This window comes from Mastigoproctus giganteus, chromosome 2 (genome assembly GCF_048544385.1).
Source record: "Mastigoproctus giganteus isolate SK-2022 chromosome 2, ASM4854438v1, whole genome shotgun sequence".
Classification (NCBI taxonomy): Eukaryota; Metazoa; Arthropoda; class Arachnida; order Uropygi; family Thelyphonidae; genus Mastigoproctus; species Mastigoproctus giganteus.
Window position 1 is genome coordinate 254,279,951 of NC_143576.1, and position 26,759 is coordinate 254,306,709.

The window sequence follows — 26,759 nt, forward strand, 5'->3', positions numbered from 1 at the left end:
TCTTTGAGGGTGACAGCATTTTCACCAGAGGTTGCTGCAAAGCAATTTATGAACATTTTGTTGAAGTTTGCAATCATTTGCTGGTCCATTGTTTGAAGCGGCGCCTCCGTAGCCAGGTGGGAAGGAGCAGCAGTGCATAGCACACGCTTCTTGATTAGACCGGGGTTCGAGCCCGTCACCACCAAATACGGAGAATGCGGAAAGGTCAGGAAATGACCACCGCATATCCCGGAGCAATATGGCCTTAGTTGCTAATGCTCCTAAAAACCAAATAACAATAACAATCCATTGTTTGAAGAAGAGGAGTGGTGTTGGATGCCAAAAATTTAACTTCAAGCTCCCACTCATTAAAAACATATCCTGTAACCCAGACCTTCTTACTGTGCCAAAATACTTCCATCATGCATTTTGTTGTTTAAATACTCTGGGGGGGTGTTAGTAATACACAAGCAAAGGTTTCAGCTTAAATTCTCGACAAATTGAACCTTATCTAAACTTCCTTGAGACAAATCTGAGGATAGTTATTATGACAGGGGCAAGTGCTTCTTCCACCATGTGGAACAGCTCCAACCCCATAACGAATAATAAAGGTGAATTACTGGAGGAATTCATAATAACTAACGGATTGATTGTCTGGAACTCCCCTGGGCATCTGCCCACTTGCTCATCCCCTTCTGGTCAGTCTTACATAGATGTCTCTCTGTTGAATGCAACATTCGAGAGATGTTCTTTCCCTTCTGGTCAGTCTTACATAGATGTCACTCTGTCGAATGCAACATCCGGGAGATGCATAGAAAAATAGAGGTTCTTGAGTCTGAAACCCTCCACTCTCAAGCTGTACTACAAATGCATATTTATTCCTATTGTCTGCTATGCTGTGGGCACTTAGGGCCTCAGTATATGCAAAATCATGGTGAAAAAAACCTTGACTCAAGCCCAGCGCCTTCTTCCTGATTGAAATTTCCAGAGCCTATCACACAATTTCAATGTCAGCACTACAGGTAATCAGTGGCAAACTGCCAATTAAATACGAAGTACTGTACAATTAATTTCAGTATTGTAGAAGGAAGTGTATTGCAGCACAGTTTAACCAGTTTTCTGTTAACATGGATGTGCCAGTGAAAGAAGACAACACCCGACTAAGAAACCAGTTCCTTCAGGAATGGCAAAATGAATGAACTAATGCCAACACTGGAAGAATTACTACCCTTTTTATACCTCAAGTTGCTGAATTTGACAAAAAATATTGGCCTTGGTTTAACCCAGGTCTTCGCCTAACTTTCCTTCTATCCGGGCATGGCAGCCTAAACTCAAAAGTTATTTACTCCGGGTTTGGTTGCATCTCCTCTATGTAAATGTGGCTCAGAGGAGACAGTTCAACATGTAATCTTAGAATGCCGATATTATGTAGATATTTGATTTGAACTTCGGACATTGATGGAAGTTTGATGTAAATAAATATCACCAAGTTTTTAGAATATAAAGAAAATTATCAGGCACTGGCTAACTTTGCAGACAAGGCTTTCCGCAGAAGGAAAGAACTTGCCGACTGAGAATAATTGTTATTAGTGTACTACCACTGTATATAGTTGCCTTGGTATTAATCGTATTATTACAGGACCTGTGATGAGGAAATTTATTTGTATTTATTGCGGATGGCAATATTAGCATTTAGTATATATAAGTCGATGTGCCAGGTTCACTGTTGGGTGGGCGGTGTCCTGGGACTTCAGCGTCTAATAAGAAGCATAATAAATTGTAAGATATATGTCTGACCTCATTGTAACCGAACTGGTAAATTTTAACTATCTGTGTAGCTGTATAAGTTGTGAAGGTTAATGTAGAAATTGGTGTTTTCAACATATTGTAATAACTGAGTTCCTAGTGTTATGGATATATAGTCAAATGGGCAGCTATACTACATTGGTCTCAGGCAAGAGACTTATTGGTTGTAATCTAATCATTCCTGTGAAGTTGGTGGATCAAGATGTTTTGCAAAATCACAAATTGTAAATAATGTACAGTTACTCTTCAGCAGGGGATAGGGGGAACCCTGGAGTTTGCAGAAAATAATAAAATACTTTGTCAAGGCACCATCATCTTCAAATCAGTCAACGTTGTGGATAATTAAAGGCCAGATGTTTTTCCAGGCTGAATTTAAGCACCTTGTGCAAACATCATTCCAAGAACTTACAATCAGCCCCACACAGTCCGGCATGTTGAACTTTGACCTCCAAAAATCTTTGAGGGTGACAGCATTGTCACCAGATGTTGCTGCAAAGCAACTTGCAAACATTTTCACTGTGTATATTTTCTTGAAGTTTGCCAAGAGGTTTTCAACCAGGTTTCAGCTGCAGAACTATTGAAATCCTGTTTTTCTCTGAAGTTTTGGTAAACAATATCATTCCTCTCCTTCCATCTTGTCAGCCATCCATCCGTCGCCTTAAACTCTTCGTGTAGTTTTTCAGCAGAATCATTAGCTTTTTGAAAAAGAATGCTACGATTGATTGACGCATTAAATGAGCTGTCCTGTTTGAACCAAAACGAACAGCGCTTCATCTGGTGTTTGGCATTTCTCCTCACGCTTCCTTTTTCTGGTTTCATTAATTACATTAGTGTTTGTGTGACGTGATTTTAACAATTTTGATAAAGGTGACTGAGGCACTCCTGATTTTACTGCCGCATCCCTTTGAGACATTGCCTAAGATTAATTTATCGTGCATTTCTATAATTCATAACTTATCTTTTACACTCAAATTCACTTTCTGTTCACTGTTTTTTCTGTTTTTTTTTTTTTTTTTGGTAGTAAAATTTAAAACAATAAAAAAGATAAACTTCAATCAATAACAAAGCACACTGCACACACAAATTGGAACTAACACGACATCCGCAACTGAGATGAAGTTTAGATGTAGAAATGAAGAGCAGATTTCAGCAAAGGGGAAACTCATTTCACCATAATAATGTGAAAACACACAATTCCAGCTATTGGTATTATCGCAAATGAATAAGATTGAGTTTACTACCTGTTTATTGCACTAACAAAAAAGCCCAATAAACCAGAAACTGCAAATGGTTTTTATTGTTTTATGGTTGTAACCGAAAATGTGATTCTAGTAAACGACGAAAGTATTGTGCATTTTATTGATTTGGATCGGTTCTTTGAAATTTGATTCTATCGAGCAGCTGATTCTAATAACCAGTGATCACTATAACTGGCACTTACTGCATATGATATCAAAATTATTTTTTGCATCTAGTTCCTTTGTAACCACATCATAGTATCCATTCAAATTTGTCAGACAAGACTTTCCCTTAACAAACCCATGATGTGTCTAAATTAATGCTGAAGTTTTGTCTAGATGATCCTGCAATGCATCTTTAACCAGTGACTCCATTATTTTACCTGGAAGAGAAGTTAAACTAACTGGTCTGTAATTACTAGTATCACCCTTAGATCCCCCTTTGTGAATTGGGGGTACATTTGCACAATGTGCAAATGTATCCCCAAAGATTTCCCCTGAGTTTGGAGATGCTCTCATAATTATGGGTAAGGTTTTGCTAGGTGCCTTTCTTACGGTTAACTTCAACAATTTCTTCTCCACATGGCTTTCAGTTATTACAAAATCATTAAGCACCCTGTTACAGTTTGAACAACTTCTGGCATTTTCTTCCCTCAATAACCTCTTGTGAATATAGATGCAAAATACCCATTCGGGTTATCAGCTATCTGCTCCTTCTAGAGTTTATATAAGTAAAGAAGTCCTTGCTGTTTTTCTTAGCATCCTTTGTGATTTGATTACAGACTAGCTTGTGTCTGTCATAGGCTTCTGTGTTGCCTGATAATTTATATGCAGTTTCTTCTCTGTCACAAAACTCATTAGCATTAGTAGAGGCATATGATGCAAGAAAGCAAGCTTATGCAGCAGCCAAAAAAAAACTCTTATTCTGAGCAAGAGGAACAATCCCATCAGCATTGAGCATGCTCAAACCATTCAAGTCTTTATGCACCTCAATCAGATCACCTCGCAGGTGCCTAGTCTCCAGGCACTGTAATTTGCAAAACTTAAGCCTTTCTTCGTAAGAGCAACACTTTGTTCCATTCACTAATCTTGTTGCCCTTCTCTGTACTTGTTCCAATAGCTGTACATCCTTCTGAAAATGTTTAAGCAAGAGAAAATAACAGAATCCACACGTTGTTGCCGCCATGCCTCTGGCTGCCAGATTCTGCAATTCTACGCAAAGAAGGTGTACTGTTAAGACCCATTGTCTCCTGTTGTGTCATTTTGTCTCGGGGCACCTTTCTCCCCTAGTAAGCAAGACTGCCAACGGTGGTGAATTCATAGAACAGATCCAAGCACTATCTTTCTCTGAAGATCAAATCATGGCATCATTTGATGTAATGTCCCTTTTTACTTCCATCCCAGTCGAGCTTGGCAACAGGACCAAACTAACATCGGATGATATTTCCACTGTCCTTAACTGGTGGTGCAATTTGTTCAGTGTCTCCATTTACCAACAGGTGCATGGCAGACATCGTGATGGAAGAATTGTAGGGTCATGCATTTACGAGTATGCCAGATCCCATTACCTTTTGGTGTCACTAAGTGGATGATGTAGAAGAAGTAGCAGTAGTAGTGGCGTGTGATGCAAGAAAGCAAGTGTATGGTTGTTTTGTAAATTTTTTTTGGCTGATGAGCTTATGCAGCATCAGCCAAAAAAAATTTACAAAACAATTCTCTCTAAATGTTTGTCCAGTTTCTTCTTAAATTTATTTAACCTATCAACTTCCACCTCAATAGATGGAAGTTTATTTCAGCAATTACCCACCCGCTGGCTAAAGGCAAATTTCTGCACATCTATTCTACATCTGTCTTTCCTAAATTTGAATGTATGTACCCTTAGGTTCATAATCTGAACAAGTGGAAGAATGCCATCAGAATTCAGCATGCTCAACCCATTAAAGGCCTCAATCAGATTACCTCGCAGGTGCCTAGTCTCCTGCGAGGTGACTAGACCCCTTGATGTGTTTGTAGTTATCCCCAGAGATTTATGACCGACTCTAAGACCACCTCAACTCTCTCACCTTTCATAAAATTCACCATCGAACTAGAGTTGGACAATACCCTACCATACTTCGACATGCACAGCCATCTTCTTGTGCAGTGCACACACCATGTTAACTCGTGCCTGGACCAACTCTAGTTCTGCGGATAGGCGCCTCCGTAGCCAGGTGGGAAGGAGCAGCAGTGCATAGCACACGCTTCTTGATTAGACCAGGATTCGTGCCCGTCACCACCAAATACAGAGGAAGTGGAAAGGTCAGGGAATGACCGCCGCATGTCCCGGAGCAATATGGCCTTAGTTGCTAATGCTCCTAAAAACCGAAATAACAAACAAACAGTTCTGCGGATGAGAGGCCCACCGAGATTGCTAGGGTCAAGACGGATCTTCCAAGATGTTGCGATCTCACCAGTACCCTAGACAGGTGCAAACTACAGGTGGGAAGGAGCTTGCAGGGCGCAGCACACGCTTCTTGATTAGACCGGGGTTCAAGCCCATCACCACCAAATATGGAGAATGTGGAAAGGTCAGGGAATGACCACCGCATATCCTGGCACAATATGGCCTTAGTTGCTAATGCTCCTAAAAACCAAATAACAAACAAACCAACAGGAACATTCAAGGTAATGACTCTGCCGCGAGCGCCTTTATCCGATACTACCCAAACCTATTACAGCAGGTTTCTTCGGGTAGTATCGGATAAAGGCGTGCCTTTATCCGATACTACCTGAAATCTCATGGGATAAAGTGCATACAGCTCCAGGGCAGGAAATAGTCATTCATCTCTAGAGTGAAAACACCGGTTCTCAGCTTACTACAAAGTGGGCTAGTCTATTTCATTTCTTGCCTTGACTGCACTGGTTGCTATGTTGGAGAAACGGGCTGAAGGCTCGGCCATTGCTGAGCACTTCTGTATCTACATTCACACTCGAGAACTTTAGGAAGGGGTATGCCAGATGTTTATCACACTAGCTCGACTTGGTGAGTGGAAGAAATCGTTGGCGTTACCGAGAAAGATTTAAATTCTGTAATATGCAGCTTGTGGAGACCAGGTACCTGCGAGGTGATCTTATTGTAATGTAAACGACCTTGAATTGATTGGGCAAGCTCAATGCTAATGTTGCTCAATGCAGATTACTCACCTCAGGGGGCATAAATTCAAATTGAAGAAAGACAATTGTAGAATAGTGTGCGGAAATTTGCCTGTAGCCAGTGGGTGATTGATAGTTGGAACAAACTTCCATCTGTTGTAGTGGAGGTCAGCAACTTAAATGAGTTCAAAGTAGAACTAGACAAAGATTTGGAGTGCATGGATGGGTGAAATGGGAAAGGTGGTTTTTTATTGTTTTTTTTTTTTTTTTGCTGATTCTATATGAGCTTGCTTTCTTGTATCATATGCCTCTACTAATGCTAACAGAGAGCTAAATGATTTTGTAATAACTGACAGGAAAGTGGAAGAGAAGTTGTTGAAGTCAAACATAAGAAAGGCACAGAATCTTTCCAATTAGGTCCCTATTGACTGAAGATTATTATTAGTAGTCATATGGTACAAGAAAGCCTGAAGCTTATGCTGCACCAGCCAAAAAAAAAAAAAAAAATTCCCGAGTTACTCCCTGTGTGTGTGTGTGGGGGGGGGGAGAGAGAGAGAGAGAGAGAGAGAGAGAGAGAGAGAGAGAGAGAGAGAGAGAGAGAGAGAGAGAGAGAGAAGTAGAAAGGCATCACCAAGGAAGAGAAGAATAATGATATCCAGCTCAGCACCCTGGGTTAATGTTCAAATATATTCCTGTTTCACAAATCGGGACCAGAAGATGACAAGTATTTACAGACCTGTAAATACTTATGTCATTTCTTTTCCAGAAGAAATAGAGGTCACTGGCAAAAGAAGCAATGAAATGACCATCTACACAGGAGTGCAATTATATTGCAATCACAGCCTGCATTTGTTAAGGGAAAACATTCGCTGACCAATCTGATTAGATACTATGATACAGTAACAATGGGAGTGCAAAAAAATTATTTTGATAATATACTTGAATTTCGGGAAAGCTTTTGATTCTGTGCACATAATAGACTGCAATACAAATGGGAGGAGTGTGGCATTAAGGGCAAGTTACTGCTATAGATAAAGGAATGGTTGAGTGAGAGAAGACAGAGAATGTTTATTAATGGACACAGCTCTTCATGGATTAATTTTGTTAGTAATGCTCCCTAAGAATCAGCACTGGGTTATTATTGTGTTCTATATTTTTCAATTAAATTGATGAAGATATGTTAGGCTTAATGTCCAAGTTTCCAAATGATACAAAAGTTGGTAAAATCGTTAATGACAACAATCTATGCCAAAAATTCAGCTGCCATAAAATGGCAGTTCAATTTTGACATTTGCAAATTCAAGGTACTGCATGTGGGTAGGTGTAGCCCCAGAGTAATGTACCAACTGTGTGATGGTGCAGTCAGTTATAAAGTTCTCTGAGCAAGCCACACAGCTAATGAAAATTTTTGAATGATATAGGGGGATTTTGCTAGCAGGGATAAGGTCATTATCCCAATGTATAAATCAATGGTCAGGCACATCTTGAGTACTGCATACAGGTGTCTAGACCTCATTTTAGGAAGGATGTAGAGCTGCTGGAATGTATACAGAGAAGGGCAGCAAAATTGCTCTTACCAAGAAAGTTTTCAGTTCTGCAAATTGCTGTCTAGAGACTACGCACCTGTAAGATGATCTGATTGAGGAGTTTTATGGCTTTGAATGTATTGAGCAAGCTCAAAGCAGATGGGATTCTTCCTCTTGCTCAGACTACTACACACATGAGGCAGCATAAATTCCATTGAAGAAGAATAATTGCTGAATAGATGTGTGGAAGTTTTCCTTTAGCCACCAGGTGTTTGATTTCTAGGGCAAACTGTCATCTGTTGTTGTGGAAATTGACAGCTTGGGTAAATTCGAAGAACTATTGTAGGAAATGAATAGGTGAAATCGGAATGTGTGGGGTTTTTTTTTTTTTTTTTTGCTGTTGCTCTGTTAGCTTCAGTTCTTGCATCATTTGCCACTTTTAATGCTAAGATGACGACAGCTGGTAATAAGGCGAGATAGCAGATTCATAAATATAACTGTTTTATTCAATAGCTTTATTCTCCACATTCTTATTTTATATATATATATATATATATATACAAAGGGTACTAGGAAAGTTTTGCAATACAGCTTTGTTTATTTAATTTTTTCAAAGTAATTTCCTCTACATTCAATACACCTCTCCATCCTCCGAAACCAATCTTTAAACCAGTTCTGCCAAGTTTCACTAGGGAGTAAAGCACACTCGTTGTCCCAAGCCCGTAGAAGGTCCTCATCACTGGAAAACCGCCTCCCTTTTAGCTTCATTTTCACATGCGGGAACAGTGCAAAGTCGCAGGGAGCAAGGTCTGGACTGTAGGGAGGGTGCTTGAGAAGTTTCAGTCCTGTCGTGGTCAAATATTCGGTGCAGGCTTTGGCGCGGTGAGCTGGAGCATTTTCGTGATGGAGGTACCAGGTGTCCATTCTTGACTTTGGCCGCAGGTTCTTCATAGTTCCAATGACTTTAGGCAGGCATTGTTCAGTATACCACTTAGCTGTGACTGTCTTCTGCGTGTCCAAAACAACACGTTCCACAATTCCACTCGATTTGAAAAATACAGCTATCATTTTCTTCTTTACAGATCGGGATTTTCTGACAATTACGGGTGTGTCGTTATCATCAAAGACCCAAACTTTGTTTTGAGCCTTGGTCGGCAGATCGTAATAGTACAGCCAAGTCTCGTCACCTGTCACGATGTTGTTCACATACCCAGATTGTCCCTTATCAAACTTTTTTAACATCTCCTGGCACCAAGTCACACGTCGTGTCATCTGCTCTTCAGTCAGTTGATGCGGCACCCAGAGAGAACAAAGTTTCTTCATGTGCAAATGATCTTGCAGAATCGAACGAATTGCTGGTGCATTTAGGCCCAAAGTATCCTCTATCTGTTGGTAGGTCACTCGCCTGTTTTCGTCAAGCATTTTCCTCACAGCAGTAACGTTTTCCTCCGTAACTGACGTTCGTGGCCTTCCCGGCCTCTCAGAATCCTCCAGAGTGAAATTTCCCCTTTGGAATTCTCTATACCACCTGAATATCGTTGTACGATGTGGATAATCATTATCTAGTGCAAGAGTCATTTCTTCTAAGCACTGGTCTATGGTTAAACCATGCACGAAATTATACCGCAAAACTGTCCTTATCTCATTTCGTGACCACGATGCCATCGCAAGCACTTTACACTCTCACTACTAATGAATAACTGAGCCCGTCGACTTGAAGCGGCGGCTACTATGCACGTATGAACATGTCTCAACATGCAGCAACAAGCAGCTTCCTGTGATTCATTGTTGCGTCATATTGCAAAACTTTCCTAGTACCCTTTGTATTTGCTTTCGTTTATAAAAAAATACAGGTAGTTCCCTACTTTGCGGGTTAATTAATTCCTAGCGTGCGTGCTCATGAAGTGGGAATTTATTTCCCATAGATAACGTTAAAAATGGGGGTTACATTCTTAATAATGAAATTAGTTAGCTAATTAATTTGTTTAAAAAATGATTGATTTATCCAAAGAAATGAAAAGGTAGCCTGTAAAATCAAGCAAATTATAATAATAAAGAAATTATTTAAGACTTACAAATGTTAAAGAATGTTTATTCTTCATGTTCATCAACTAAATGCACACTCGTTGATCGCTCATTATTGGTTCTGCACTCGTTGGTTTGTTGCACAAGGAGTTGTCTTCTTCAGAAATGTTTCACGAGGCGTTTGTTTCCAAGATAATCTTCTCTTTATTTATAAATTTGACGATTGCATGCATAAGCATCTCTTAATGGCACACACAAACTGCAATTAACATGAGTCGCATGGAGCAACAATTTCTGTTTTTTATACTCTGGCACAGTAGAGTTTACAATAAATCGTCAATACAGATATTTATCGTATTTAGTAGTCACAGGCTTGAACCCTGGTCCACTTAAGGAACGCATGCTATTCACTCTCGCTCCTGACCACTCAGCTACATCAGGCCTGAATTTACAAAGCTTTAAAAAAAAAAGGAATGAAGCGAAGATTCTGAAATTTTATTTATGCTTTTTATACGATTGAAGATTTCGGTAAAGGGGAAACACATTTCACCATAATAACGTAAAAAACCACACAATTCCATCTATCAGTGTTTTCGCAAATGCAATAACATAGAGTACTACCCATTTGTAATAGCTTGCACAAACAGAAAAGCCCAATAAACCATAAAGTGCAAATTGTTTTTTTTTTTTTTTTTTTTATGGTCGTGACCTCCAGAAATGTGCTTTAGAAAAATATCACTAAGGCGTTTAAAATTGATTCTTATAACGGAACATTTGCTAACTAATACAATTTACAAACTACGCTTGTGACCTTAAAAATTTCAACTTGAAAATTTGAAATTTGAATTTGAAAATTTCAACTTCCGAGGTCTTGAAACGAATTACCAAAAAAACAATGTGTTATTGGGTTCACATTACGATATTTTCATGATACGATAGTGTCTCTGCAACTGACTAATATCGTAAAGTGGGGTACGCTGTATTGTATAGCTAATCCCGTAGTTTGGAATGTGGTATTTATGAATGTTTAACATTCGTTTTTTGCAATTAATGTTCATATTTTCGATTGATACATAGGGGGGAAAACTCCTAAACCCGGGAACACATAAAGTGGGAACTGCCTGTGTATATATTTTTTAATTGTTATTTTGGAATACATAACACTACATCAGTTGACCCAATCCCTAACCTTCTTCTGAAATCAACTTCATTTCGGATTGTATGTATGTTAAGTATTGTGCCATCATTATTACTGTCCCCCACCCCTCTTTTTTTTTTTCAAACTTGTTTGAATGAACTGTGTTTTGTTTTTTCTACTTCTGATTTCTCACATTTAGTGGATGTGGAAATTCCTGAAGGTGTGGACCCTTCCTTCCTGGCTGCATTACCAGAAAACATCAGACAAGAGGTTATTGCTGAGCAACTGAGACTTCAACGGTTAAGGCAGAGAGCTCAAGCAGCCAGTAATCAGTCAACTACTGATGGCAATTCCTTTACTGAAGTTAATCCAGAATTTCTTGCTGCACTACCTCCAAATATACAAGAAGAGGTATATTTATATTCCTTAAAAAAAGCGTATAATTTGTTTATACACCATGTTTTAATTTATTGAAGAAAAACTTGATGTTTTCTATTTTACTAATAATAACTAAGTTCCTAAGTTTTTCATTTTTGAACTGCTTCCACCAGATTTACATTAAACCATGTTTGAGTTAATAGAAATTACTCTTTATTTCAAGCACTTATAAGTACATGAAAGCTTGAAACACATTCTGAAATACATTACGAACTTCATAGGGAAATAAAATGAGTGAGAATTTTTTTTTTTTTTTTTTTTTTAACAATTCATACAGTTTTCGTGAGACAGGATTAAAGTTTACGATGCTTTAATGTAAAACTCCAGCTTCTCTCCAAGAATTAGCAGCTGTAGATCTCTAAAAAAAGCAAATAAAGAATAATTATACTTGCTGTTTTTTTTTTTTTTTTTTTTTTGTTTTGTTTTTTTAAACATATTTCAACATATCACAAATTGCTTCTTGTGCACTTTGGAAAATCAGCTGAACCTGAGACATTAAATCTAATTTCTATGATGTCTCCTTGCCAGTATATAAATTTCAGAAAAACTCTTGGATTGAATAAAGATTTCAAATATTAGTTTTGAAAATTTTTTCCCAAAAACAGAGAAATTTGTAAAGAAAGAAAAATCTTCTTCATAAGGCTCTGTTACTTGTAGATAATTCGAAATAATTTTATTGAGTGTTAGGTGCATCAGCAAGTTAGACCATATTGTCCCCATCGTACATTCTGTTCAAGTGTGTACGTTCACTCTCTGATTGGAATGTTGTTCAGGATGAAAAACTTGGAATTACTCGTATATAAAATTAATCTCTCTCTCTCTCTCTCTCAACCCCCACCTGCATGAGATTAAAAGAAAATATTGATAAATTGTTGTATTTTGGTTAGCTGAATCATGCTCTGAATTATCATCTGGAACTCTAGTAAAGTCATGGAGATATGCTGCTGACAAACACTGAAATTGAGGACTTGATGACAAAAGACTGTAGGAACTGGACCAACCTGATTGAATGACTTCCTGGATGTAAAAATGTCTTAAAAGGATGTTTTGACCAGTACAGCACAAAATAAGAGACCATTTCTTAATTGAGATTGCGAAAATAAAAGTAGACAGTGAAGGAAGTGATGAAGGTGAAATGAAAAAATACAGGATATTTAGAAATGTGTACATAATTTAGTCTAAACGTTTTGTGGTATTTTCTTGCCACTTCAGTGACAGCTGTCTTTGTAATATCACTGTCACAAAAGTTCACTTCAGTTGCAAGAATGGAAGTTCTTGCAACCGAAGTGTTGTGGATGCCCCTGTTCATGGAGGAGAAACTATCCTCATGGGCATCCAGACTCCATTTCAGCTTGTTCCTTACAACCAGTATAGAGACAGTAGCAATTTGCTTTACAGTGGGGTTTTAATTGTCATTTACAGTCATTTGGCTCAGTCCCTCATGAGAGATTACTGTATAAGCTTGAACAGGTTGGGATTACTGGTAAGATTTTAAGATGGATTGTTGGATGGCTGCAGAACAAAAGGCAGAGGGTTGTGATTATTGGATATTCTTCAGATTGGTGTGACATCACGAGTGGAGTCCCTCAAGGATTGGTTCTTGGACCACTGTTGTTTTTCATTTTCACATACATTACTGGCTATATTATGTAAAATTGGCATATTTTGGTAAAATGTAACTCCCTCTATAAATGAGATACATGAAGGGATAGGAGGAGTGATGTCGAAATTTGCAGATTATGTAAAGATTGGCAGAGCCATTAATGAATCAGTGCCAAGCAGCACTCCATGAGGATGATGTGAACAGCCTCAAAGTTGGTCTGAGAAGTGGGAGCTATGTTTTAATGGTTTTATAAACTTGGGAAACAACAACCCACAAATAAATTATACACTTGGTGGGGTTGAATTAAAAACAGTGGAGGAGGAAAGTGAGCTGAAAGTTGCAATATGGGCAGATATGAGGTTTTCTGAACAGTGTAAACAGCCAAGAAAGCCCACGGTGACCTGTCGATGATTTATCGGATGCCACCCTGTCGTCGTAATCCCACTGTTTTCAAGTATGGAAGCATCATCTTAAAAAAGACATTGAGCTTCTTTAAAGGCTCCAAAGATGGCAACTTGAATGGTGAGATCGACAGGACTACCTTGTTAGGAAAGACTTGATTATGTGGGCTACAGAGCTTGGCAATCCAACACCTCAGAAGTGAACTGATTGAGCTTTTCAAGGCTCTGAGAGGGGTTAATAAAATGAATGAAGGTGGAATTCTCATTGTTATAAAGAATTCCAGACCTGGGGCTCATAAATTCTAATTACAGTGGTTGAGGTTTAGATTAGATTGCAGGAAGTTCTCTTTTAGCCAACGAGTCGTTGATTGCTGGAACAAGTTGCCCTTACATGTGGTTGAGGCTGACAGTTTGAATAAATTCATAGGTCAACTGGATAGTTACCTGTGTTCCTCATATAATTTTTTATTTATACGTATACTTTTTTTTTTTTTTAAATATTCAAGTAACCCTCGTATAACACAGCAGTTAGGTTACTGTAAAATCTTATGTGGTGCAAAACTGTGTTATACGCGACTAAGAACCAGTGCAAAAAGGAAGGTTACGTTCCAAAAGCTAACAAAAATACATAATTATTTTAATAACTATCGGAAACATAATTTTTATTTAAAATAATAATAACTGAACAGATGCCTTACAAACTGATACATATGTCAGATAATGCACATTCATTTAATTTTCTTCCTCTTCATTGCTGCTAAGCACAATAAAACGAGAACATTTTCTCTGTTGCAGAATATCTTCACCTTCTGAACTTTCTTCTGCAGCGTCTACATTTCGTTTATCTTCTGCTCTCTTAAAAAATCAGTAATTTGGGTTTTTTGCTTTTGCTTGATAGATCTTTGCAAATTGCATAGTATGGAGCTATGCATTTTTGAAGCTCCCTTTTGAACTTTGTGTTCCTTTCACTCCAAGGATCTGCAGTCAAAAAATAAGATTATAAACTTAGCCGAGTTTATGCTAAAAAGCATAAACTCAGCTAAGTTCATGCTTTTTAATGTAAAATTTGGAACTTCAGAATTTTCATCTGCGCTAGCATCCTCTGAATTTATTTGGTTTACCTGTGGTGCCATTTCCACTAAATCTGCTTTGCCAGCTTCTTTTACCACAAGTAGTTCTTGAACTTTTTCAGTAGTCATACCATGAGACCTTCCCCTCCTACCGACTTAGCAAGTTCTACTATCACACCCGATTCTGTTTTCTGGTTCGACCATATTTCCTGAATGAACTAACTCTGGCCATACATTTTGCTAGGAAGCATTTAATGTTGACTGTTTTACTTCTTTGTGCAATAAAGCAATAAAAATATTTCCATGCCTCCATCACTTTTGATACTGTTGCAACTTTTGTAAATTTCTTGGATGACTGTTTTCTACAGCAGCATGTTAGAATCAACAAGAGAACCCAATACTCTTGACCTGGTTATAAGCAGTGATTCTACTTTAAGAATCTGCAAGTAAAAGACAGACTGGTTGGTGGAAATCACCAGTGTGTTACTGTGGAATTTAATTCAAGGCTTAACTTCAGTCAAGGGTAAAGAGAAAGGCTTTTGCTTTTGTAAGAGTGACTACATTGGTCTCAGACAGTTTTTAAATTCTATGCAGTGGGAATAACTGATGATGTTACCAACAGCAAATTGTAAATGGGAAACACTCAGGCAGGTAATCATAGAAGCTACTCGGCTTTTCATACAAAAGAAGAAATACTCTTCAAGGCTTCTAATGTATGTCAGATGAACTATTGAGACAAATGGCAGAGAACAAAAGTGCATAGGATGCATACAAATTATCAGGTGATTTAGAACCTGTGTTAGATAAAATGAGTCTATAATCAAGTCACAAAGGAGGTTAGGCAAACTAAGGCAGATTATGAGAAGTCTCTAGCAAAGAATGCAAAGAAAACTGAATTCATGTTTGGCCACTTGATTTCAGTGGGTTAACTGTTTATGACAGTGCTAGAGTTGCTGATAAATTGAATAGGTAATTTACATCTACATTCTCAGGAATCATTCTGTAGGGTAGGGGATGTGAGAAGTTTATCAAACTCTGTGTAGTTAATTAAATTTGTGATAACTGAAAGGAAAGTGAAAGAGAAATTGAAATTAAACATAAAAGCATCTCGAGTGGATGAGATCTGTCCAATCATATTAAGAGATGCAGCAAAGGAGATAAGCAAGCATTTAGCCATAATTATGAGAGCATCCTTGGATTCATGAGGTCCCCATAGACTGGTGCGAATATATCCCCAATTCATAAAGGGGGATCAAAAGGTGACGGGTAATTACAGACATGTTAGCTTAACTTCTGTTCCAAGGAAAATAATAATTGAGTCACTTGTTAAAGAAGTAACGTAGGACCATCTAGACAGGAATGTAATTATGCTGCAGTCACAGCATGGATTTGTTAAGGAGTGGTCTTGTCTAACCAATCTAATAGGCTATTATATGATGCAGTGAGGAACTGGATGCAAAAAATTATTTTGATAACATATACTTGGATTTCAGTAAAGGTTTTGATACTTATGCACATAAAATTCTGCTGTATAAACTGGAGCAATGTGGCATTAAGGGCAAGTTACTGCTATGGATAAAGGGATGGTTAAGTGAAAGAAGACAGAGTGGTTATCAGTGGACACTGCTCTTCATGGACTCTTATTGTTAGTAGAGTTCCTCACAGTTCAGTGCTGGTCCCATTGTTGTTTTTAATATTTATTAATGATATTGATGAAGTTATATTAGGCTTAATGTCAAAGTTTACAGATAATACAAATTTATGAAGTTAGTTAACAACAGTAATCAGGCTGATCAACTGCAACAAGGTCTAGGAAAATTAGGTCAGTAGGCTGAGAAATGGCAGTTGAAATTAACATTGACAAATTCAAGGTTCTGCATATGGGTAGCAGTAATCCCAGAGTGTCTTATCAACTGTGTGGTACTACACTTCAGTTAATGGAAAATGAAGAAAGACCTGGGTGTAATTGTCCAATCAGATATGAAATTCTCTGAGCAATGGAGACATGCTGCCAGAACTGCTCATAGGGTTTTGTCAATGATATACAGAAACTTTTCTAACAGGGATAAGGTGGTGATTATCCTTTGTATAAGTCCACGGTTAGGCTGCATCTTGAGTACTGTATACAGGTCTGGAGACCTCACTTTAGGAAGGATGTAGATTTTCTGGGGCAGTTGCAGAGTAGGGTAACCAGATTGGCAAAGGGAACAAAAGGGTGCTCTTACCTAGAAAGGCTTCATTTCTGCTAATTTCAGCTTCTGGAGACTATGCATCTGCAGAATGATATGATTGAGGTGCTTAAGGCCTTGAATGGACTGAGTAAGCTGAATGTTAGTGTCATTCGTCCTCCTGCTGGACTACACACAAGGGAGACAAATTTAAGTTGAGAAAGAATGGTTGCAATAGATTGTGGAGGTTTGCCTTCAACCGGCTGGTGGTTGATTGTTGAAACAGGTATTCATCTGTTGTTGTTGAGGAAGTGGATGGTTTGAATAAATTCAAGGAAGAACCAGACTGTTCCTGGAAGGTATGGATGGGAAAAGTGTGTAGTGTTGTTGTCGTGTTTTTTTTTTTTGGTTTTTTTTTTTGCTAATGCTATATAACGAGGATGGCCAGAGAGCAGCTTGTGGCATGGCTTTCATGCAGATATATATTATTATTTTTGTTTATATCAAAATTTTACATATAAAGCTGATTAAAGTTTAAAAATAACTTCATTTTATAAGTAACCAGATTTAAGATTATATATGGCAATGATAATATATCTCTAGTTTTTAACTTTAAAAAGAACTTAAACGGATATAACATTCTTTTAATATATATAAAACTTATGTGCTTTGATTTGCTAGTAATACCATTTAAAAAAAAAAAAAAAAAACTTTCCACATTATAGCTGTCATGCTGCTGCTACACCAGCAAATTCTGATCAAATCATTTGTTTCCATAAGTTGTCCTAAGCAGGAATTCAAATTCACTCATTTTATTGTGAGCACACTTGATATTCCTATAGACATAGTTAAGCCTAAGTGGTCTTGTGTAGTTTACTACCCTGATACACACACACACACACACACACACACACACACACACACACACACACACACACACACACACACACACACACACCTTCAAGTTATTTAAGCTTGTTCCCTTGCATTAGTTTTCCATAAATTTCAAGTGGGATTTACTTAAAGATGTAGCTACCATCAGGGATAGAGGGAAGGGGTTTTTCCTTTTGTAAAGGTGAGTACAGTGGTTTCAGGCAGTTTTTAAATTCTATACAGTGGAATAAACTGATGATGTTACAACAGCAAATTTTAAATCAGAAGAATTCAAGGAATCTTGGAAGCTACTAGGTTTTTCTACCAACTAAGAAATACTGCATAAGATTTAGGCATAATTGAATGTCGGATGAACTAATAAGGCTCATGGCAGAGAATAAAAATTTTTAGGATGCATATAAATTATCAGGCAACACAGAAGTCTGTGGTAGATATAAGCTAGTCTGTAATCAAGTCACAGAGGAGGTTAGGCAAGCAAAAGCAAATTATGAGAAATCTTTGGCAAAAGATGCAAAGAAAAACAGCAAAGAATTCTTTACTAATATAAACTCTAAAAGGAAGGGGATGAATCAGATTGATCCACTTGATATTGATGGTTCGACTGTTGGTGATCCTGTTCAGGTAGCTGACAAACAGAATGAGTATTTTGCATCTACGTTCACACGTGGAATAATGTAGGGAAGTGGAAGCCAAAAGCTTATCAAACTCTAACAAGGAGTTAGATTTTTTTAATAACTGAGAGCAAAGTGGAGGAGAAATTGCTGAAGTTAAACATAAGGAAGGCACCTGGGATGGGTGGGATCTATCCAGTTATATTAAAGGATGCAGCAAAGGAAATAAGCAAACCCTTAGCCATAATTATGACCGCATCCTTGGACTCCGGGGAAGATCTCCACAGACTGGAGATAGGCATATGTATTCTCAATTGAAAGGGTGACACAACTAATTAAGATCTGTTAGTATTCTGTTCCGGGGAAAATAATGGAGTCACTGGTTAGAGAAGCACTGCAGGATCATCTAGACGAGATTGCAGTAATAATTCAGACACAACACGTCTGATAGGGAGAAGCCTTGTCTGACCGATTTGATTGGATACTATGATATGGTGTGGCTAAGCACATTATAGCCAGAGCAATTTATGTGCCATTTAACCTCCATAACAAGAACAACTGTGATGTGATCACAAAGGAACTGGATGCAAAAAGTAATCTTGGTATCATATACTTGGATATCAAGAAAAGAAAGCTCTCGATACTGTTGCATATGGAAGAGTACTGTAAAAAATGGAGCAGTATGGCATTAAGGGCAAGTTGCTACAATGGATAAAAGGATGGTTGAGTGGGAGAATACAGTGATAATCAATGGACACTGCTCTTCGTGGACTAATGTGTTATTAATAGAGTTCCTCAGAGTTCAGTGTTGGGTCCATTGTTGTTTTTCTGTATTTATAAATGATATTGATGATGGTATATCATGCTTAATGTCAAAGTTTGCAGATGATACAAAGGTTAGCAGAGTTTTAAGGACAGTCATCATCATCCATTGCAGGATGAAGGCATCTCCAGCAACTTTCCAGTTCCTTCTGTTTTGTGCAATGGCCATCCATTTACTACCCACACACTCATGAATTTCATCTGTACATCTCCGTTGTTATCTTCCAGGTTTTCTCTTGGGTACCATTTTGTTATTTTCTTTGTCCATCTGTCATGTCTTTGAGCTATGTGTCCTGCTAAGATCATTTTCGTTTTTTAGTTTTGATAAGAATGTTCCTTTAGTTTGCTGCCTAATCCATGTGTTTCTCTTCTTATCTAACAATCTGATTCCCAATATAATTCATTCCATTCTTCGCCCTGTAGTTCTCAGCTTCTCTTCCATTCTTTTGGTGAATGCCCAAGTTTCACTTCCATAGGTCATGGTGGAGAGTATACATTGGTTCATTATTTTACGTTTCAGACAAATTGGGATATTGCTCCTCAGTATGTGACTATATTTGCTGAATGCTATCCATCCAAAATTTATTTTTCTCTTGACTTCCATCCATTTATAATTTTTACAGCTAATGACTTGTCCCAGATAAGTATATGACTCCACCTTTTCAATTACTGCTCCTTCAATCATTATATCCCTTTCTGTGGCATACTTGTTCATCATTACTTTTGTTTTAGCCATATTCATCTTTAGTCCAAAATCCTTACTAACTCTGCATAACTGATTAAGATTTTCTTCTAATTCTTTGTGATCGTGGCTTATGACTACAATGTCATCTGCAAATCATAAATGGTTTAGTTACTCTCCATTCACATTGCTCCTTTCTGCGACCAGTCTAATCTTCTGAAAGCTTCCTCCAAGGCAGCAGTAAACAACTTCGGAGATATTGTCTCCCCTTGTCGAACTCCTTTCTCAATTTTAAATTTATTACTACCTTTGTCTAGTCTAATAAAGGAGGTAGCATTCTCATATGTTTTCTTCAAAATCATGATATATGGGGTATCTATGCCTTGTCTTTCCAGTGCCCAAAACATTGCCTTATGCTGTATTGAGTCAGATGCCAGGCATAATGGTGTTTTATATTCATTTGCCTTCTCCATTAGCTGTAACATTACATGAAGGTGATCCATAGTTGAGAATCCTGTCCTAAACCCAGCTTGCTCTTTCGGTTGATTCTCATCAAATATTCTTTCTAATCTGTTAGTAATGACCCTTGTGAACAACTTGTAGATGTGGGATAACAAGCTAATTGGTCTATAATTTCCAATTTCTGATTTATCTCCTTTCTTATGCAGCAAAACTGTGATTACATTATTCCACTCCTTAGGCACCACACCTTTTCTAATGTATTTTGTGAAGTCTTGCCAGTTTTTGTGTCATGTATTTTCCTCCCAAATTTAACAACTCTACAGTAACTTGATCTTCCCCCGGAGCATTCTAATTCTTCATTTTCTTCAACGCATGTTCTACCTCATCAGGAAGGATATCAGGTATGTTGTATTTGTTACTAATTTGCAATCCATCTTCCCCACTGCTGGCATCATTCTCTCGCTCATTGTATAACTCCTTATAGTAGTCTTCTGCTATTTGAATTGTGCCTTCTCTGCTATTCATAAGTACACCATTACTATTCTTCAGTTTCAGTATCATTTTTCTTTCTGTATTACTGCTCATGACTGCTGATTTAAATCCTTTGTTTTCCGTTAATGCTATTTCTACTTTTCTTCTGTTAAATTTTCTTATGTCCTCTCTGAGTCTCTTTCTAATGGCTTTGCATAACTCAGTATACTCAATTTTCTCCCTGTCAGTGTTTTTCTTGCTCTTCATTTGTCGTCTTCAGTTCATCATGACAAGTGTTTCTTGACTGATTTTTTTCTTCTTTGGATTTCTTTTTACCTATAGGTTTCTTGGGCTTTATCACTTTCAGAAAGTTGTAATATTCCTCGTCGATATCTTGGTCCTGAATAGTCTGCAGAAGCCCAAACTTGTTCTTAAGTTCCAGTACATGCTGCTTTTTCTCCTCTTCTGACATCTCCAAGACCTTTGTATTATTTACTCGAGTCAGTTTTTTCCTTTCTTTTCTTACATCTATATCAAGTGTGCATCTTACCATTCTGTGATCACTTCCAACATTTACCTTGTTCTGGGCAGTACCATCATTCACGATATTTTTTCTGTTAGTGAAGATGAAGTCAATTTCATTAGTTGTTAATCCATTTGGGCTCTTTTTTGTCCACTTTCTGTTCACCCTTTTCTTGAAAAAAGTGTTCATTACTGACATTCTTCTAGATTCTGCAAATTCCACAAGTCTTTCATTTCTTTCACCAATTCCAAAATTTCCTGTAGTTCCCCTTTCTATGCTGTTTTGTCTCTTTCCAACCTTAGCATTGAAGTCCCCCATAATAATTAATAGTGTAGTGATTTTTATGCTCATCTAGAAGACTCAATTTCGATGTACATTTCTTCAACCTCTTCATCATCGTGGCTCGATGTTGGTGCATAAATCATTATAACCTTTAGCTTATACCTCTTAGAAATCTTGAGTATTAGTCTTGACACCCTTGGTGATGTACTTTTGAATTCCAAAATGTTGTTTTTGAAATATTTATGGACCAGAAACCCAACTCCACCTTCACTCCTTTCACTGTTTCCATTGGTGTGTTGTTCACTGCTGTATTGGTGTACAGCAGAAATCCACTTGATAAACTTATAAGTGATTCATTTCTTCTTGTTGTTTCAGCCGAACCGATGATATTCCAATTTACATTTTCTAATTCCTTTTCTAGCTCTAGTATCCTATCTTCACCGATGAGCGATCTTACGTTGTAACAGGCAAAGTTCAGTTTCCATGCATGGCAGCCTGATCACACCCAGCGATTCTTAGCACCCTCTGCTTCCACTCTAATCCTCTCACTGCCGTAAGAGAGGGAGTGAAAGCCACCAGGGACCGAGGGCCATTTGTTTCATTGTGCTCATGTGCTGCAGGGTTTGGTCTTTTCTCTTCATGCTGACCAGGCATCTTGAAGGGAACCACTCTGCATGTTCGTTGCCACCTAAGTGACGTAACAGTGCTTACCATCGAGAAGGTGTACTGGGTGGATTTTAGGGAGGCAGGTCAACCGGACTTCTCCTAAATCTTTTGAAATAGAAAGATATTGGATCTGTCAGTGATTACACACAGAATGCCTGTTCCCCTCTAAGCTCCTAAGGACAGTATGCTGCTGTAACAGGATCTAGAAAAGTTGGGCTGATGAGTGGAGCAGTAGCAATTGAAGTTAAACATTGACAAATGCAAAGTACTGCATATTGATAGCAGTATATCTGCTACATTTCTTTTTTGCATAAGGTTTTGTCAATGATATACAGGAATTTTGCTATCAGGGATAAGGAGATTATCCTGTTGTATAAGGGTCAGTCCACACCTAAAGTACTGCATACAGCTCTGGAGGCCTCATTTTAGGAAGGATGTAGAACTGCTGGAATGTGATTGGTGAATGGAACAAGGATTGCTGTTACCAAGAAAGGCTTAAGTTCTGGAAATTGCAGCATCTGGAGACTAGGCACCTGCAAAGTGATCTGATTGAGGTGTATAAGGCTTTGAATGGTTTGAGCAGACTCAGTGCTGATGGGATTCTTCTGCTTGATTTTGCACTTGAGGGGGCATGAATTCAAATTGAGGAATGACAGTTACAGAATAGATGTGGTTATTTGCCTTTAGCCAGCGATTAGTTGATTGCTGGCACAAACTTCTGTCTGTCATTCTGGAAGTTGATAGCTTGAATAAATTCCGGGAAGAACTGGACAATGTTTTGGAGCAAATGGATGGGTGAAATGGAAAGTTTTTTTTTTTTTTTTTTTTTTGTTTTTCACTGATGCTGTATAAACTTGCTTTTTTTGCATCATATGCCTCTACTAATGCTAATACCAAAAATCATTTATATGCTATCGTTGATATTGATGTGAAATCAACTTAGCTTTGCACTTTGTTAATTTTTCCTGCATTGAAGATTCATTTTCTGTCATATCTTTAAAACTCTCAAAGAACCTTGTCGCATATTAATTAAAATTATATCCTTCTGTGGTTGTTACTTTATCCATTATGAACTAGATCAGAGCTTCCCAAGCTTTCTCTCTTCACGGCGCCATTAGTGTCCCGGTAATGTTTTCACGGCTCCCCTAGGCCAAAAGAAATAGCTAACACAGTGGTTTTTGACCTTTTAATAATCTGATTTTCTCTCTCTGTATAGGCCGACTGGGTTAGCCGGGTAGGTAAAGTACCTGCCTGGCAACCCAAAGGTCACGGGTTCGATTCCCGCGTCGGGCTTGGATCACAGTACTGCAAAAACCTTGGGAGGTGCATTATGGCCACAGAAGCCTATGTGCCAACAATTACCTCTCTCTGTATGCGTGTGTGCGCGTGTAGTATTTAAAAAAAATGTTATATGATAGTTATTATAATAATATAATTATAAACAAAATTACAATTCATAATACAAATTATATTTACTTATATAATAATTTTATTCTTTATATAGAGCTACTAAATAACCTTCAATTATAGATCACCACAAAATTAAAAAGGCACAGTACAGTGGATATCATACACCTTTTTACATTGAAATAATTTTATAAAATTTTTCAAAAAAAAACTTAACTAACTTAAACTCAAATTACATGGCACCCCTGGAATGTTGTTACGGCACCCCGGTTGAAAACCACTGAACTAGATATTGAAAATAGTCTTTAATTTTACTGAACTATATATTTCTTAATTATTTCCTAAGTTACTGACCTAAAAGATATTACTGTGTAGACAATGACACCCCCATACTTTACTCTTTACTTTATATTAAAATTGTAATTTATTTTTGTATTATTAGGTTCTTGCTCAGCAAAGAGCTGAACAGCAGAGGCTGGCTGCACAAAATTCTAATCCAGATACTCCAGTTGATCCAGCTAGTTTTATTCAAACCTTGCCCTCTGGCTTACGTCAGCAGGTATGTGTTTATTTATTTTTCTCTCTGCTTTGCTACTCAGAAAAGAAGTAATCAGGATAGGACTGCTGTGTGATCCATAGGGTGAAGGTGATAGCACTTCCCCCTCTCAGATTGCTGCCTGGAAATGAAATATATTATGTGGGTGTGTAAAATCAATAGAGGCACTACAAACTTGAATGTAGCGAGTAAGGCTTTAATGCTATGTTGCATTGTTGCTTCACCTGATGCAAGGTTGAACCTTTTTATTAGAAACATAATAAAAAGTGTATCAAGCAAAGTACTTTCATCACAGTTTTTAGATTAAAAACCTGTTTTAGAAGTGGGAAATATAACTACTATTTTTTGAGAGATGAAAAATATGACAAATTACAAACTACACTGCCAAGGAGAGTGTGTACTATTAATGGGCACTGAGGAGTAAATTTTTGTTTCTTACATAGCTTGTAGTCTTTTAAATAGCATAGTTGGATAATTGGTCAAATGGTGCCAGAAATGTGATAAATTATCTAGAATGGCAGAGAAAACATGTGCTCATCTCTGAGTAGGGTACAAATTTTGACATATTTAGAGTTCATGAGTTGCTAATAGTTGAGTTAAATCCTTGTTCAGATGTATATACAAGGATAATGATATGTCATAATAAAACAACCAATTTGAAAAAAAAAAAAAAATTAAATCTATTTTAAATTGTAAAAAATAACTTTTGTGCTCTGTCATACCTATGTTTGATAGAGTGAACATATTCTTAAGAATTAATTTCAAAATTTAAAAGTTTTCTACTGTTAGAAACAAACTATTAATCCATTCAGAACCACCCCCCAAAAAAAGTGTGTATAGTGATGTTGTTTAGTAGTAGTGGCAAATGATGCTAGGAAGCAATCCTATACAGGATCATCCAAAAAAAAAAAATACTACCTAACTCGTCCATCTCTCCCCTCTAGTAATATATCTAATACTTTAAATTTATTCAGGTATCTTTTTCCACATAACTGATAGTAACTGATTTGTTAAAACAATTAGTTACTATCTGGCTGGAAGCAAATTTTTGCACCTATGTCCTGCAGCCATCCTCAGTCAAAATTTGTCTCCTTTTTCTTGTGTTGTCCAAGAATGAGTAAGCTCATCATCATTAAGTTTATGATCTATTTAAAGCCTTGAACACTTCAAACAATTTCCTCTCAAGTACCTACTTTCCAAGTGCTGCAATTTGCAGAACCAGTCATCCCTGGTGAGGGTGCCCCCTTTACATTTTTGACTAATCTGGTTGCTCGTCTTCCAAGAGATTCACTTCCTTCTTAAAATGAGAATTCAAGGCCTCTGTACATTACTCAAAATGTGATGTAACCATTGCTTTATACATTTGATAAAGAATAATACCTCTTTTGTTCTCCACACCATGAGTATGGTATCACCTAATTAATATTTTTTTTTTCTGATATTACTGTTGCCCATATGCAGTGCCTTACATTTATCATTGTTAAACCTCAATTGCTATTTCTGAGCGTATCTGCCTAATTTTTCTCTGTCTCATTGCAGGAGTTGTTTCTGTCATTAACAAACTTTGTATTATCTGCAAACTTAGACAATAAGCTTAATTTTCTTTCATCAGTGTCATTAATATTGTTAACAGTGGGGGTGCAGCACTGAACCATGAAATAAAACACAGAGAGAGAGAGAGAGAGAGAGAGAGAGAGAAATTACTTTATTTTCTAATAATATGTTATGTTTTGTAACTCCATTTCTAATTAGTTTCCTTTGAATTAAGTGCTGACAAAAATGCAAAAGTTGCCAAATGAACAAAACTGAAAATTGCAGGTTTTTCCTTCCACTGGTTATTTTTTGGGGGTGGGCGGGGGGCTTGTTTTCTTTCATGCTGCTGCTTCGAAAGATAAATTCAAAAGTGATAAGTATGGATGAAGGTTAGAAGCAATTTGCAAACTCTTCAAATGAACAATATTTCACCCGTCACAGCAGTAGAATAAAATAAAGATAAGCATTAGAAGATAGTGTTAATACAAAATATGCATGAAATGCTGTAATTCTGCACTCCTCCATAATGCTCCTATATGCTCCTGTCGCATTGATCTCAATCGCAAACACTAAAATATATTTTATCCTTATTCTTTTATAAAATTTCTTTCGTCCCTGTGCTTTCTTCTTTTAATAGAATTGCAATTTTTTTTTTTATCTTGCCATAAAGTGCAGAATTGGAATTAACATTTTCGTTTAACATTGCTTGTCGAATAAAACAGTCTATTTCATTTTAAATTAAAAAATCCAGATTTTTGCCATGAACTACCATACTCTTACCGTACAAATATTTAGTGGAGTTCCCCTTAAAACCACAAAAATATTATATATAAGACATTATGACTTAAGGCAAAGAATTACATCAAGGTTGTAATTGAATTGCTATTGAGTGTGGGGGGGGGGGACATCCATAGAGCCCAAGCATTTATGGTCTAGTGATGTGGTTCTGTTAAAATCCTAAAATGTTACCTGCTAACAACCCACATAGAAACTGAGCTTGTATTCTGTATGAGCTTAATAAAAACCTATTTTGTTAATAACTTCACATGGTTTAATAGTGACATTTTAGTGTTCTCCCCATAAAATTTTATGGGGAGAACACTAAAATTTTGCCAGCCAGGTGACATTATGAAGTAGCCGGGTGGGAAAGTGTAATACTTCATAATATTAAAATTTATGTTATTTATAAATGTGACTTAATTTAACATTATATGCTCCTGTCGCATTGATCTCAATCGCATAGTATGTTCGAGTTAATATTGATCGAGATCGGTGCGCGGTACCATACGATTCTGCAAAAATCGCTTAAATTTTAGTCAGGTGGTC

At 37.3% G+C, this 26,759-nt stretch overlaps 1 protein-coding gene across 6 annotated transcripts in view; it reads left to right on the forward strand.

Annotated features, from left to right (window-relative positions):
* The window catches only part of HUWE1 (HECT, UBA and WWE domain containing E3 ubiquitin protein ligase 1), a 1,105,343-nt gene that overhangs the window by 870,377 nt on the left and 208,207 nt on the right, over positions 1 to 26,759 (forward strand). For 5 of the 6 annotated variants that reach the window (XM_090389845.1, XM_090389850.1, XM_090389851.1 and 2 more), the window contains 2 exons: positions 11,028 to 11,255; positions 23,787 to 23,903. In XM_090389845.1, the coding sequence (XP_090245971.1) occupies positions 11,028 to 11,255; positions 23,787 to 23,903 (345 nt within the window). The remainder of the gene's footprint in view (positions 1 to 11,027; positions 11,256 to 23,786; positions 23,904 to 26,759) is intronic. The other variant, XM_090389849.1, reaches the window with a different exon arrangement.